Genomic DNA, 16,468 nt, shown 5'->3' with positions numbered 1-16,468 from the left:
GTTTCCTAAAGTCCCACATATTTCTGAATCTGATAGATAAGATACTGTGTATCAAGGGCTAAGCATAGGGTTTAGAACATAGAAAGCACTCAGTAAACGTCAGCAATAGTTACTGTTATTACCATAAAGAAGAGGCTCATTTTAAAGGTAGGTGAGAATTGATGGACAGATGAAACAGCTTCTCTGTTTCATTTGTATCTGCATAGTCATTCATTTAGTCATTTACTGGATACTTACTAGGTAATGGGATCACCAGCATGAATATATGGACAAAGGTGTACCTCTGAGCCAGTCCAATATTTTAAAAAGTGATCAGCTACAAATATATATATATATATATATATATATGCATAAATGTATATATATACACATATATACAAATCAGTGATCAGCTACAGATATATCATACAAATATACATAAGTAAAAATAAATACATATATAAATAATATATAATATATATACAAATCAGTGATCAGCTACCAATATATGTATACAAATGTATATATGTTTGTAGCTGATCACTGTGAAAGTTGGAAATTCAGACATAATTTGGACATATAATATATATACATATATATATACACACATCCAAAATATGTCTGAATTTCCAACTTCCACAGTTTTTAAAAAATATTTACTTACTTGGCTGCCCCAGGTTTTAGTTGTGGCACGCGGGATCTTCGTTGCCACGTGAGGGATCTTTAGTTGCAGCATACGTGCAGGATCTAGTTCCCCGACCAGGGATAGAACCCCAGGCCCCTGCAGTGGGAGTGCAAAGTCTTAACCACTGGACCACCAGGGAAGTCCCCTCAAATAGTGTTTACATGCATTTCATGTTAAGGTTTTTGAGCCAAAAAAGACCTTGGAAATTAGTCTAAAACCTCTCATTTTTACTGGAAGAATACTCAGGCCACGAGATGTCAGAGGCCAGCCCTAGTGAGAGAGGCCCCTAATAACAGAACAGGGCCTGGAGTCAAACTCTAGTGATCACCAGATGGTGGCGTGGCCCAACACACTTCATCTCCACCAGAACGAATGAATGACAAGACCAAATGGAAGATAAAACCAAAATAAGTCCCTCTCATCTATGCCACTGCAAAAGACACACATTAAGGGCAAAAAAAACCTGTAAAAACTTTTTTCATATAAGTCACTTGTCTGCAATGTCCAGATGTAATACACCTGAAACCTAATAGGAAAGAATCATCAGCATTTTGCAGTTGGCCATCTACCTTGTACTTCCCAGGTCAGGATGGGAGAATTCTGGCTTTCCCTGCGATGTACCTGGGTCTCCAACTGAGGCTCACATTTCTTTTTTCTCGGCCCTTACCTTTTCACTGAAATTAAAAAGAGGCTCCTGAACCAGTCTCTAGAACCATCAGTGGCCTTGCAGTGGATTAGAGGAAAAATTTCAGACTGATCCTCTGAACTGTGAAACATGACATGGAATAAATATTGACTTTTTGGTCAAACAGGGAAAGCAGCTCTCAATCAGAGCCTCCTTTCAAAAATCTTAAGTTTATTTAAAAATGAAAGAAATAGAAACACTCACTGACAAAACCCATAAACTTTTAAAAACCAAAAAGCTATTTCTTTATCCAAACCCCCCCCACAAAATAACAAAAAACCCCAAAACCTTCATGCAAATCTCAAGGCATAATCACATCTCAAAGGATGGAGACAAAACACCTGGTGTCCATCACAACCACATTAGTCTCTTCACAGGGTCATAACATTTTAGTGGACTTGTTTAATAACAACAATGGCTCCTCTGGCAAACAAGGTCTATTCTTTGTCAAGTGTGGAAGAGAATATGACGTGACTCAGATGACCAAGCTGTGGAAGCCAACATCCTTCTCAAGAAACCAGCTCATCCTCCTGCCATACTCAAAGGCTTGACTCAGAGTATGCGGTATCACCCATTGATGGCAATCCTCAGGCGTGTGCCATGCATTTTGCTTTCCGGGCTCTGCAGTTCCCTCCATTGCTTATCCCTTCCCCATTTATTCAGTCTTTCACTGAATGTTAATTGCTAGAAACTGTTATTCTAAAGGTGAAGAAGACATGCCCCTTCTCTTAAGAAGCTCATAGTCTACTATAGTGATTCTCCAAGTTTAGTGAACATGAAAATCAGCCGGGGAGCAACAGAAAACAGGAGCAACCGAGCTTCTCCCTGAAAGATTCTGATTCCAAGGCCTGAAGTGAAGCCCAACCTTCTGCACTTTATAAAAACGAGGTCGCAGTTGGATTAGGGTGGGGTTGAGAGGATGTGAATAGTGGGATTGAAGGAAAGGGAGAAGTTTTAAGATGATGCTCGTATTCAAGCTTAGACAACTGGGTTGTGGGTCGTAGGAAACATAGAAAGGCACGTGCCTTGAAGAGGTGATTTGGTTTTAGAGAAACTGAATTGGGATGCTTGTAGGATATCCGGGAAGAACTTGTCAGTAGGTAGGCAGATGGAAAGAAGGGCTTAGAGTCCAGGAGAAACGTCTAACAGGAGAGAGATTTGGGTGTCTTCAGCATATAGGTGAATGATACATATCAGTTTCTCCCCAACACACCTGAGTTAATAAAACTAACTCCTGCAAGCAGAAGTGACTCAGTTACTCTTAAATGTGGATGACAGGGATTAGATTGGAATATGAAGGAGGCCCAAGTGTGGTTTGAAAGGTTTTCCCTGAGGCTTTGTTACCTTTTTCACTCCCCAACTCCCAGTGGGAGGCAGTATGGCTGACACCTTGGAGAGTTTAGATGGCCACCCAAGGAGAGCTTGTGGAGGCTGAAGACAAGGTGGCAATGGATGAAATCCAAGTGCTTAGGGCAAGTGGAGGAAAACAGGAACAGGAAAATGAAGGGAGACAGAGATCATGGAAGTGAAGAGAGGCCTTTGCAGAAATAAATAAGTAAATGAATAAAAAAATCATGATCAGCAAGACAAGCATGGCAGTGGGATAAAGTTGGTGGGAAAAAGTCTGGAAGGGAAATCATGGATTTGGTAAGTTGGAGGTCCGTGACAGCCACAAGAGCAATTTTTGTGGGTCATAAGGCACCAGTCCAATTGCCTTGAGTTGGGTAGTAAATCAGAGGTCAAATGAAAGTGGCTCATTTCAAGGAAAATAGGATCCAAAGAATTTTATAAGATGGGGAGACTTGAGCTTATGTGGAAGCTTAGGAGGTGAGGACAAGGTTTGAAGATTTAAGAAAGGGCACAAATTACGACATGTGATCTAGGAAGACTTACTTCATTTACTTATTCATACATGTTTGTCTGTGGTTCTGCATTGAACAGGACCCAAATGGTCCCTGCCTTCATAGAGCTGTAGCCAGTGGGAATTCACACAGTTGACAGTAACTATTGCACAAGAGAGTGTGGAATGCAGTTTGCTATGGGGGCACCGGTTGGGTGGGTGGGGGACCCTAAACTAGTTTAGGTGTCAGGAAGAGGGAGGTTAAGCTGAGGCCAGAAGCTTAAGTTAGGTAATGAAGATGGGCCTGGGAAAAAGTGCTTCAGGCAGGAATGGAATATTTGAAGGCTAAGAGGTGATAGAGAAACGGAATGTTAAAAAAAAAAAGGTAGGGGCTAAAGCATAGAGCACAGAGGGGAGTATGGGCTGAAGCCAGAGAGATAAACACGGGTCCAGTCATAGAGATCCTTGTAAACTGGGTCTGAGAACTTGAATTTAGCCTGAGGACAATGTCAAACCATTGAACTTAAATTTTAAGTAGGAGAGTGACATGATCAGGTCTGCATTTTAGAAATATTTAGGCTGTACTGGTGTGGGTAGATTAAAGGCAGCGAGATTGAAGTCAGGGAGACCAGGTAGAGGGAGTGAGATCAAGTATATGAGTAGATTAATTGTGGAGGTGGTAGAGGAGGAGAAAAAGGTGTTTATGATAGCAAAAATTAGATGCATATGGAAAAGGAGGTTGAGGGCGTTCATATCTGATAAGGTGGGTGGTGAGGGAGCAACACCTGGAGGGTGATTGCAGAATTCCAGATGGACTATCGTGGTCTCCACATGGGGAATGTGGGGGAGATGGAGAGAAGTGGACCATGAGATCTATTTTGAAGGTAGAAGCAGAGCTTGGTGAGGTTGTAGGGTAGAGGGGAAGGGAGGAGGCAAGGGTGACTGGGCTTTTTCATCAGTAAAAAGACACTACTAGCACAGGGTTGGTGTGAGGATGAAGTGAGACGATGCCTTCTCTACGTTATAAAGGTAATACGAACGCAGGGCACAGCTGCTGCTCCTGGAGTGGGGAGACTTGAGTTCAAGCTCCTGCCCTGCAGCCTATTTCCCCTGAGGAGTACAAGGCATCTTCACTGGTGTCCTTTCCAACCACACCATCCTCCTCTTCTGGGCCTTTCTCTCCTCTCCCTGAGCCCCAACTCAACTCCTCCCAGAGCTCTTGAGCAGAGAAATCTTGGTCAGCTGATGATCTGCACGTGACCACAACCTTCAGCCCCTGTATCCTCCAGAGTGGGGCTCAGAGGAGGCGCCAGGCCGGGGACTTTTGGGACCCACTTGCAGGGGCTCGATCAGTTCTTGGTGCTGAAGGTGGTGGGGCTGGAGGGAGGATGCATGTTCCAGAAGCCCTGTCCTCTAAAGAGTTGCTGAGCTTGTTTTCTCATCACCAGGTCTGTGAGTCTAGCCCATTGTAGCTAACAGGTTTTTGTGGGATTTTTTCCAACCTTATACTTCTTCTGTTAGGTTTTGCATGTGTGTGTGTGTGTGTGTGTGTGTGTGTGTGTGTGTTAAAATACACATAACACAAACCTTATTATCCTAACCCTTTCTAAGTGTGCACGTCAGTGGCATTAAGTACATTCAGATCATTGCACAACCATCACCACCATCCATCTCCAGAACTGTTATCATCTTGCAACACAAACTGTCTCCACTAAACAGCTACTCCCCATTCCCTCCCCGCTCCACCTGGAAACCACTATTCTACTGTCTCTCTCTATGATTCGCCTACTCTAGGTACCTCATATAGGTGGAATTATACAGTATTTGTCCTTTTGTGACTGGCTTATTTCACTTAGCATAATGCCCTCAAGGTTCAACCATGCTGTAGCATGTGCCAGAATTTCCTTCCTTTTTAAGGCTGAAAAATATTCCATTGTCAGGATGTGCTGCCTTTATTTTGTCCATTCATCCGTTAATGGACACTTTGGTTGTTTCCACCTTTTGGCAATTGTGAATAATGCTGCAATGAACATGGGTGTACAAATATATCTATTTGAGTCCCTGCTTTTGACCCTTTTGGGCATCTGTCCAGAAGCAGTATTGCTGGATCATATGGCAATTCTATGTCTAATTTTTTGAAAAACCACTATGCTGTTTTCCATAGTGGCTGCATCAGTTTACATTCCAACTACCAACGCACAAGTGTTCTAATTTCTCCACATCTTTGTCAAAACTTGTTATTTTCTGTTTTTTGAAAATTTTTTATTTTTTATGATAGTCATCCTAGTGAGTATGAAGTGGTATCTCATTGTAGTTATTTTTTTGTTTTGTTTTGGCCATGCTGTGTGGCTTGCGGGATCTTAGTTCCCCAGCCAGGGATCGAACCTACTCCCCCTGCAGTGGAAGCGTGGAGTCTTAACCACTGGGCCTCCAGGGAAGTCCCTCTCATTGTAGCTTTGATTTGCATTTCCCTAATGATTAGTGATGTTGAGCATCTTTCCATATGCTTATTGGCCATTTGTATATCATCTTTTTTTTTTTTTTGTATATCATCTTTGAAGAAATATCTATTTGAGTTCTTTGCCCAGTTTTTAAATTGGGTTATTTGTTTTGTTGTTGTTGAGTTGTAGTTCTTTACAGATTCTGGATGTCAACCCCTTATCAGATATATGGCTTACAAACATTTTCTCCTGCTCTGTGGGTTGCCTTTTCACTCTGTTGATAGTCTCTTTGATGCACAAAAGCTTTGAATTTTGATGAAATCCAATTTATTATTTTTTTCTTTTGTTGACTTTTCAGTGTCACAGCTGTAATTTAGGTATTTTAAATGATTTTCTTCAATTCAAATACTGGGGCCAAAATTCTCTCCATTTTTCAGTTGGAGAAACTATTATGCAAAGAAACTGATGGGCTTATTCCATCCCAACATTAGTTAGTAAGCTCTGGGCTGAGAATCCATATTCTGGCCTCTTCAGGGACTCTCATTTGACATGCAAAACAAGGCAGGTACCTTGGTGAGAGCTGGAGCAAATCTCCAGAGTAATCTTCAGGGACCCTATAGTTTCATCAAGCCCTAAAGTGAAAAAAAAAATTGCCAGTTTTTGTCTTTTTCTTTGCCAGTCATGTACAAGCTTCCCCCTAACGTTCTAAATAGAAAGCTTCTGGAATGGAGAGTCTGAAATATTTTAGAATGTATTCATTTCTGGGCACTGACTTTTACTAGAGCAAAGAATTCCCTGTTTAGAATGAATCAATGGACTGGTTACACTGTGTTACCAAGTCCTCAGGAGAGAAAATCGGAAAAGCTGCAACCACTGCCCATGCCAGAATTGTATTTCTTTTGGTATGCTAACAAGAGCGCAAGTAATCTGTCATTTCACCATTGTGGAAGAAAGTTCCTCCGCAGCGCCCCCCGCCCCGCCCCCCACCAGCTCCACTCACCACTTAGTTTCTGCAGGAAAGCAATAAAGCAATGGGTCTGCTTAGGAAGGTTTCTAAAAGGAAAGATAAACACTGTGGGGCAACAGGATGGGCCACAATGAAAGAAACTCATTATGAATCTGCTCAACAGCCCAGCCTCCTTTCCTGGTAAAACTGGAGTCAACCTGATCATTTCAGGGGCGGTGGGTAGAAGGGAGACTTTTCCAACCCAGGGGAGTGTGGTGGGTTTTTTAGTCTCTGTCTCTCTCTTCTTGAAGGTCCAAGAGTTGTAATCCTGCTCCGAGTTCTGCAGGGAGATCATCTAATGGTGACTTCGAACTTAGCGACAGCTCTCCCCGGGTGGCAGTGAGCACTGTCCCTTGTGTCCCTTCGGGGCATCAACAAGCGCACTTGGAAACTTGGAGCCTCGGGGAAGCGCTCGCCCCCTGTTTGATCCTCTAACCCTCCGTGCCCAGGGCCCTTTGGGGAAGGGACGAGCTAACTCCGCCGTTCCCGTGACGCTGCTGCTCCCAGCCCTCTCACCCCACACTCTAGGTAGTCAGGGGTCTAGAAACAAGCCCAGCGGCCGCACGTTCCGTGCACCCCGAGGGTGAGCACTTGACCACCCTCGGGAGCCGCTTTCCTCCGACTTCGTCCCGTTTCTGGTCCAATGGGAAAAAGAGAGAACCGGGGGAGCGCGGCCGAGCGACGGCGCGGCGACGAAGCGACGGGGCCCGGGCGGGCGCCTGCCTGCGGGCGGGCGGGGCGGGCGCGGGAGGGCGCGAGGGGGGCGTGGGCGCGGCGGCCCGCGCGCCCCGGCGGCCGGGCCAGGGGGAGGGGCGCTGGCGGGAGCGGCGCCTCCCGCCCGGGGTGAGCGGCGCGCGCGGCGGCCCCGCGGCACAGAGCGCCAAGCGGGGAGGGAGGGCTGGAGCGCAGACGGCCGACGCGCGGCGCAGCTGCCATGGGCGCTCACTGACCCGCTGCTCAGCGCGAACTTCCTCGGCGTCGCGGAGCTCCCCGGCTGGCTGTGCGTCTCCTCGGCCACCATGAAAGGTAGGGCGGGCTTCGGGAAGCGCGTGAGGGGGCGAGGTGCATCCGGTGCGAACTTTCTCTGCGCGGAACCCCGGGGGACACCCGGTGCTTGGTTCGTGCGCGCACCCTGGGGGCGCCCCCGGCTCCGGAGTCGGGTACCGCCGGAGACCTAGAGGTTGGGGTTTTGAAGCGTGTGAGTATTCCCCTCCCCATTCTGTCTCTACAAAGTAGTTTGAAGCCCCAAATCATTGTTTACGGATTCCAGTTCCCAACTTTTTAATTGAAAAAATATGACCAGGAGAGTGGAGGCATCATCATCCCCCCCCCCCCCAGTCGGTTCTCCGCTCTGGAGCACTCCCCCCTCTCCCCAGCGTCCTCTCCCTCCCCGCTGTTGCCGTTTCGCCGTCCAAGAAGTCGAAGGGCTGCTGGCCGGGGTTTTTCTCTGGGACTCGGGGATGTTCTCGGTGCGCCCTCCCCACATCTGGCAATGATTAGGTGCCCGCGGAGTTCAGCTGGCTTGGGAAGTGCGTTTGGCATCTTTCTCCATCAGACCCACTGACTGGAAAATAACTGTCCTGGGTTCTGCGTCCCTTCCATGTGCCCGCCTGCGGAGTTGTTGTGCCCACGTGTGTTCAGGGGTGACACAGTCCCCCGGGCGGTATCCTCTGCAGGCTGGTTTAGGGAAGTGTCAGATGTTATCATACCTTTAAACGGAATCGCGAGGAGAAGGGCTTCTCAGGGCAGCCTGTGTTTAGTAGAAACCCGAAGATTTGTCAGCAGAATCCAGATTTATATGTGAGATAAATAATTACAGCGTAGGCATCCAAGAGAGCCGTTTGGGGATGGGCCGGCGCGGTGTTTACACAAGACTGGAGACCTGGTTTTGTGTTAGGATAACACATTTCTGTCATCGCGCGGGCCAGGCTTGAGTGAGGGGGCTGGGTGCGAAATGCCATCTGACCGCGGGGACCGAGTTTCCAGTCGCCCGAGACCACGCGATGCGACCGCTTTGACTTGCAAGCGTTGCTGACCGAGGCGGGCGCCCCGGGAGCCCCACAGACTTGGAAAGTAACTTTTGGCTCTAGGTTTCTCTGAAACGGAGTTCACGCTGAACACTCCGGAGCGGTAATGCCAGTTAGCTCTCCTTCCAAGGGAGTTCTGTGTCCTCCTTTGGAGACCCAGGGTAGGGAGGGGACAGAACACCAGGTGGAATGGGGCCCGCCCCAGGGCCAGAGAAACAAAAGACAGGATACTACTCTCTGGCTAGGGAATTTCAAAAGGCAGTGGTGTGTGTTCCTTCTCCCTCCATCTCGGTTTCTCTTCTCAGTTACCTTCTAGGAAAGGAGCACTTTCCTTAGCACTGATTGAAGGATCCTCCCAGAAAGGAAAGAGTTCACGCGGCTAAACTTTACTCTGGGGCTCAGTTACCATCATTTTAGCCAGTTAATCTTCTCATTGCTGGTCACTGAGGCCAGAAGGTTTTGAACTCTCGGAAAGATAAGCCAGCTACTCATTTCATCAGCTCCCATGTGTGTTCCGAAACTCTGAAAATCTTGTTATGCTTTTGACTGGGTCAATGACTGTTACTACAGTTTGGGTATTTTTCCAATGTTAATTCAAATCTGCAGAGGAAGACACACCTACAAGTTCTAAACATATTTTTTTGCGTGTGTGTGAGGTTTACACTGCATTCTAGACCAGCTTGCAGACCCCCTGGAGAAGGTTTATTGCTTACTCTCTGTGGTCTGGGCACTGCTTCAAAGGCCCCTCTTACCTTCTGCCCCAGTGGGAGAGGGGAGCTGAGGGACTGAATCCCTGGGTAGACTAGTCACTTTGAAGGCCTCTTTTAAAACAAAATATTCTGTGAGAGGTTTGCTTACCAACCATTGCCATGTAATTTGCATTTATTTGTCTGGTTTGTGAGATGCGGAAGGGGGGCAGCAGTAATACTTCTTTAGTACCTACTAAGTGCTAGCCCCTGTGCTCCACTCTCTATAAGCCCTCCATCGGTGAACCCTCTCAACAACCCTGTGAGGTAGGTATTTTAACCCCTACATTATAGATGTGGAAAAGGAGTCTAGAAGAAATAGAAACCAGCCACAAGGAGGATGGTAGGCATCTAAAGACAAGCTTTGCCAGTTTCCCTGTGAGGCTTGGAGAGACCCAGGAGAGCAGATCCTGGACTAGACATCTCTGGACTAGAAGAAAAGTGAATCTCAGGCAATTAAGTAGCCAAGTAACTCGAAGTTGGTGCAGCAGCCAGGAAGGGGTGGAACCAAGAAATTGGACACAAGATTTCTGAAGCCAAGCAGAGTATGCGTTTAGCCAAAAAGGAAAGCTGCCTTTACCATGTAGAATTATTTTGATGATTTGCCATAGGTAACCAACGCAGAGTCTTCCTTGGGTTTGTGATTATGTCATATAGCTATTAAATCATTATGTTTAAGCCAACATTTCATTAGAATTTGATTTCCCTAAATAATAGAAGTCAGTGACAAGCCTTGCAAATGCTTAAAATTAAGGTAAATTAAGGTAAAACATTCTTTAGCCGAATACAAAATTAGTGGACATCTTAGAAGTTACGAAGTTTATCTGCCAAAGCAGAAATTCAGCTACTATGCGAGACAGATACCTTTTCAGGGTGCCTATTTGACTTTCTAATTCTGATGTTTAAACCTGGGATATAGCCTTTGTAGTCTAATTCCAGGTCTGCCATGAGCCACAGCGCCACCTATCTGTTGCGTTCAGCAAATATCTGTCTCTGTTCTATTTCCTCCATCTCTGGAGTCACAAGTACCAAAATAATGACATCATTATATATTTTCCAGAAGAAAATTACTTGCCTTGTTGCTGCAATACTTGAAGCGTTCCACACTGATTAAAACATGAATCTGGTTTTAATTTACTTCTAATTACATTTTCAATTAGCTGTACCACACCATAAATTTCATGGTTTCTAATAAATATTCACATTCTTTATGAAGGAATCTGACTCCTCTAGAGTTAGGTGTGTCATTAAGAAGTCACACTTCTAGTCCTGGAAGTTGGGAATATTGGTGAGTTTTTTTTTTTTTTAATTTATTTTATTTATTTATTTTTGTCTGTGTTGGGTCTTCGTTGCTGCATGCGGGCTTTCTCTAGTTGCGGCAAGCAGGGGCTACTCTTTGTTGCGGTGCGTGGGCCTCTCATTGCAGTGGCTTCTCTCATTGTGGAGCACGGGCTCTAGGCGCGTGGGCTTCAGTAGTTGTGGCTCACGGGCTCTAGAGCACAGGCTCAGTAGTTGTGGCACACGAGCTTAGTTGCTCTGCGGCCTGTGGGATCTTCCCGGACCAGGGATTGAACCCATATCCCCTGCATTGGCAGACGGATTCTCAACCACTTGCGCCACCAGGGAAGCCCATTGGTGAGTTTTAATGCAGCAGCACTTGTTACCTAAGAGATGGCCAGAAACAACCACGTGACCACAGTGATTCAAACCACTGTTCTAATTTAACCCAGGGAGGAGGTTGGTGCCATCAAAACATAGTGTCCAGCTGCTTATTTTTGTGCTTTTGTATGTAAACATTTCTGAAATGCTGTCTGGCAATAATACTTTCAAAATGCACTAGTAAGCAGTATACTTCTCCTGCTGCCTGTTGTTTTCCCAGACCCATGGTCTCTTTGCTTTCCCAGTGTCTAAAATTTCTTGTCCTTAACTGGGATAAGCAGACATGTGTGTAAGGGCTGACTGCATTTAACATTGAAAGAATCATGTTTTCTGCAGGGAAATGGAAACAAAGTGAGACCTTTTTCCTTTCACTGTTTGGGAATTGGGGCTGCCCTTCCTCTGGAAGACAAATTTGCAATCCAATTACACTTTTGACTGTTAGTTTGAAGATGCTTGACATTCTTAGTCTGAGGTTTAATTATTGCTAAGTATAGATCTTCCCTGTGGTCTCCTATGCAATTTTCCAAGATTGTTCCCATCCCCTTACCACTCCTCCCCCCCCCCACCACCACCATGCGGCTTATCCAGCAATAATGGTGTGGATAGGAAAAGCTGGAGTATGATAGCTTTAAAGCTATAGCATAACTAGGTGTCTAATTTTCTGAATTAATGCTTATTCTCATTAAAACATTATTTTTAAACTGTTGATGTAGCTACTGCCAAAGTAAGTTAAATGGCCTTTGAAGTGTTAATTTTCAAATGGGAAAATAGACATTTAAATTTTGTGATAGAAAAGTCTGTTTTGCCTCGGGTAAACCCAGCACATGAGTGATCTCTCAGGGGGACAGTTTGGTCCACATGTCTCCGCGTGATGGGAAAAAGAGGTCAGGTGCTAGGAGAGGAGCCCAGAGTGGGCAGAGGACAGTCTTTCTGCTTTTGGGGGGCAAATCAGAGTGAAAAGAATCAGGCAGTTGGGGGCCAGGGGACAGTGTTCTAGGTCATCAAAGTGATCATCTGTGAAAAAAGTCTACCCGCACTGTGGGGTTGGCTCTACCAGGCTGGTCCTGCCTTTACATCTTCTGCTCCTATGCCATTCCGAAGGCACAGGCTCTCTCAGCTTCTGGAATTCCTGACTGTGGCCTGGAGGCAGAGAACAGTGTTGTGAGTTGGAAGATAAAAGCCAGGGACAAGTTGATCTGTACCGTGGTTAGTACTGCAAACAACTTCTTAGGCATGACTGATGGGCCATTTAATATCCCCACTTACTATTTTTCCCTTTAGTAATAGCTAACATTTATTGAGCACCTGCCACACCAGGCATTATTTTTTTCTTCATTTTACAGTTAAGAAATCTTAGACTCAGAGAGGCTGAGTTACTTGTCTAAGGGCACTAAGCTAGTCAGTGGGGAAATTAGTATGCAAATTCGGACAGTCTGACTCCAGAATCCACATGTAACACCTCTAATTTAGGCTCCCTCCTAGCCACACCCTAATGTTTCATTCAACCATCCCAGCTTTGTTAGGTACCTACTGTGTGCCACAATCCATAGATACTGAGTGAGCAAGGTAGAAAAGGTCTTACTGTCTGGGCTTAGACTTTAATAACCTGGCATCAAAGGTCTGAAGAAATTGCTGTGCTCTTCAGCCAGTCACTGGAGGAGTCTCTCTAGGCTGGAGCTCCTGCAGAGATAAGGCAGATTCCAGGGTTGCTGCTTTTTGTAGAATTTATCTGCCGGGAGGTTTTCTTGTGATTGATTGAATGAGTGTGAATGGCTCCCTAAAGCCATGGACTCTGGAAACAGCCCCTGCATTGTTTTGCTGACAGGTTTGCTGTGAGACAATGAAGCATTGTCAGAATTGCTTTTCAAGAACAGACTGTAACCACCAGTAGGTGATCAGTAATAATAATAATTAAAAAATAATAGTAGTAGTAGCAGTAGTAAATAAACATCTTAAACAAGGGATAGGGAGATACTGACATTCTTAATAGAAAGTATTTTATTGTTCACTGTTGATAACACAGTTTCTAACCACACCAACAATCCAAAGCTTGCAGGGGGTAACTTTTCAATCAAGCAGTGATTTGATTTCTTTTTAAGTGAATGATGTTTGAAGGGCCCAAACCAAAATACTACCTTGAACAGGTCCTGCTGATTGCTTAAGGGACCTTTGTAATTATATAGCAGTGAAAGGAGAAATTAGTAATCCAATTTAAAATTCCAAAGAGATCCTAGGAGCTTTCTTAACCCCTGAATTTATCACAAATAGTCAATCAATACTCTTAAAAACTGTGAAGGAAATATGTTTTTCAGCATGGGAGGAGATTTAAACATTTATTTATTTATTGGACTTGGATATATTAAATGACTCCTTTATACTTCCTGAGTCATTTGAGATTATAACCTTGTATCACGTGAAGTCATATGCACTTGCCTAAGAGGTTGGACATTTGACATTTCTGTGTGAAAAAACTAACTTGTCATTGGTTTGTGGAAATAGATGCACTTCTTTGGGTGTAACTCACTTCCTTGTGACATAGAAATGTTTGGAAACTAGCTGATGTATATATATATACATATATATATATATAACATTTTATTATTCAAAGGCAAAATAATCCAAATTTATAGTTAATAATATATACTTTAAAATGTAGCCATTTCATAAAATGTAATTATATGTAGTGTTCCCAGGAGTTGAACCTGACAATTTTAGTGTGGTGAAGAGTGTGGGCTCTGAAATCAGAGGGCCTGGTGACCACATGCAAACTACTTAACCTACTGGGGCCCCCAGTGTCCTCATCTGTCAAATGGGGGAGCTACTGGATGCCTTTTTTTTGGTTTTATTTTTGTTTTGTTGGTTTGTTTTGAGGATTAGGTAGGTTAGTATAGATCAGTTGTTTAGAATGGTGTCTAGCACCTAAGGAGAACTCAAGACATTTTAGGTGTTAGAATACTGTTTAGTTATAACCTGCTGCTTCCTCCAGGCAGAACGTAATTGCCAATTATGAACCATCTTATGTTAAGTTAATCAAGTGATACAGTTTCTACCAAGAAGAAAAAAGTTCGGTTTTGAAATGAAAGTAATTTTCAAATTATAAATGTGTGGTACAAACACCTGGGGGATGGGAGAAAACTGTGCTCTTTATGGAAAACAGTTTTACTATTGGTCCATCTCCAGCTGCCAACACTCGTGTTATTGTCATGTAGTCAGAAATCAGCCCTACTGAAAATGCATGGACCATATTTACAGTGAAGTTTGTAACTATAGTGAAAATGGTACCATTTTCTCATTTGTTATGATCATGCTAGGAAATTAGAAAATATATGTAAATACCTTTAATTTGCTTAGGAGCACTAATTTTCCTGGAGCACTATTGTTCAGGTACCTACTGATGGTGACATAATGTTTTTAAAGATTTGTATCTCAAATCCAGTGTCCAGTTTTGTCCAGTAAGGATATGACATCAAAGAGTTAAAACATAAAACAAATTTATCTGTAAATAAGTCTTAGGACAGATGTATGTGTATGTATGTGTTTTTAACCATATGACATCATGTCTATTTCATTGGTAATGTTAATTTTCTATTAAGCTGTCGTTTCTATTTATTCATTATTTAAAATTAGGCCACCAAGTCATTACTAGCTTTCACTTATTCTTTATGTAGTATATTATTTAAATATATTCAAATATTCTTTATATTAAATATAGTTAAATATTCTTCATTTAGAATGTTATTGAAATATAGTCAGATATTTAGTATGTACATAGCCCCTGTCCTCAAGGAGCCCGCAGTCTGATGGGCAGGGTAAGACTTATGCATAAACAATTGGCATTCAAGATAGAAGGAGAAAAGTGCCTTATTTGAGGTTCAGATAAATGCTGCTGTAGGACACAGGAGGAGATGGCTGAGGACAGGAATATTTTCCTTTGGAGGGGAGATTCAAGCTGATTTGTTATCTCAAATTATATTTCATGTTTCAGGTTACATTGCTCTAATAGTAATTAGAGGCAAATGGTGCATCAGTGCCACCCTGAAACCTTCAGGTAGGACATTTCGATGTGGGAGATGAGAGAGAATAAAATACAAAGTTTTCTAGAACTTTGTCTCCTAAGCTCAATTTTGGTCCATCATTCGTAATTAATTATAGTATGTTACTTTGGTATAATTGTTTGGATAACCTAATCATAAAGTTAAATGATTTCAGAACAAAACAGCTATATCAGTTTTTGTTTGGTTTGGTTTGGTTTTTAAACAAAGACTACTTATTTTGTGTGTGTGTCTCCAGAGAAATGGACGGCATTAGTTTTTCTTGCCAAATGACCCATGCGGTTGACACCTTTCCACGGTCCTTATAAAATCTGGGGCAGGGATTCAAGTCCTCATCCTGACTCTACTTGACCAAGGTGATTAGATGAGAAGGTCCCTCATAAGAGAAGGGGAGACATGTCACCTCCCCTGTAGTTACTGTGAATGGTAGATGTAGGGGTCAACATTTTGAGTCTCATATTTATTTACTTTTTAAGTTGTTGAAGTGGGCCTGCTGGAGGAAATCTGGTTTAGCCTCCACTACCAATTTAGTGGTAAAAGTTACCAAAAAAATCCCTTCAATTTTGTTGAATGGTAAAGGAAGGAAAAGGGTATCATATCTCCTTATCAGAAAAGCAAGTTTTTGAAAAGCATCAGAATTGCAAGTTGTGCCACAAATTGGAGTCACTTTATGTCTTTACAATTTAAAAAAAAATTTTTTTTAATTATTTATTTATTTATTATTTTTGGCTGTGTTGGGTCTTCGTTTCTGTGCGAGGGCTTTCTCTAGGTGCGGCAAGCGGGGGCCACTCTTCATCACGGTGCGTGGGCCTCTCACTATCGCGGCCTCTCTTGTTGCGGAGCACAGTCTCCAGACGCGCAGGCTCAGTAGTTGTGGCTCACAGGCCTAGTTGCTCTGCGGCATGTGGGATCTTCCCAGACCAGGGCTTGAACCCGCGTCCCCTGCAATGGCAGGCAGATTCTCAACCACTGCGCCACCAGGGAAGCCCTGTCTTTACAATTTTGACTTAAAAAAAAAACCCTATACCATTGAACCAAAAAAGGGATCCTATTGCTGTAAAACATAAAATTCAGACAGCAGCTGAGTAATCAAAATAAATGTCTTGTACTATTTGGAATAACCTACAAGTATTTTTAGTAGCCTGTGGGCTACCGCACTGTCTTGTTCTAGCAGTGATCACGCTACAGGAGCTGGGCCTGCATCAGGGTGGAGACAATACAGAGTGGACAGCAGTGCTGAGCCCGGCTTGGAAGAGAAGTTTAAATTCAGCCTCGCCTCTGTCCACGGTCCTTCAGCCTGGCCCCTAAAAGCGCCGGAACTTGTTCTGATCAGTGTGACATTTGTCAG

The 16,468-nt window shown here is 43.8% G+C and overlaps 1 protein-coding gene across 1 annotated transcript in view; it reads left to right on the top strand.

The window, feature by feature from the left end:
* Positions 1-7,525: 7,525 nt before the first annotated feature.
* COLEC12 (collectin subfamily member 12) overlaps positions 7,526-16,468 on the top strand; it is a 196,783-nt gene continuing 187,840 nt past the window's right edge. Inside the window, exon 1 of the mRNA XM_032654388.1 lies at positions 7,526-7,662. Within this exon, the coding sequence (XP_032510279.1) occupies positions 7,656-7,662 (7 nt within the window). The 5' untranslated portion in view covers positions 7,526-7,655. The remainder of the gene's footprint in view (positions 7,663-16,468) is intronic.

This window comes from Phocoena sinus, chromosome 14 (assembly GCF_008692025.1).
Source record: "Phocoena sinus isolate mPhoSin1 chromosome 14, mPhoSin1.pri, whole genome shotgun sequence".
NCBI lineage: Eukaryota > Metazoa > Chordata > Mammalia > Artiodactyla > Phocoenidae > Phocoena > Phocoena sinus.
Note: the sequence above shows the minus strand (reverse complement) of the source record. Positions and strands in the feature narration are given on the sequence as shown.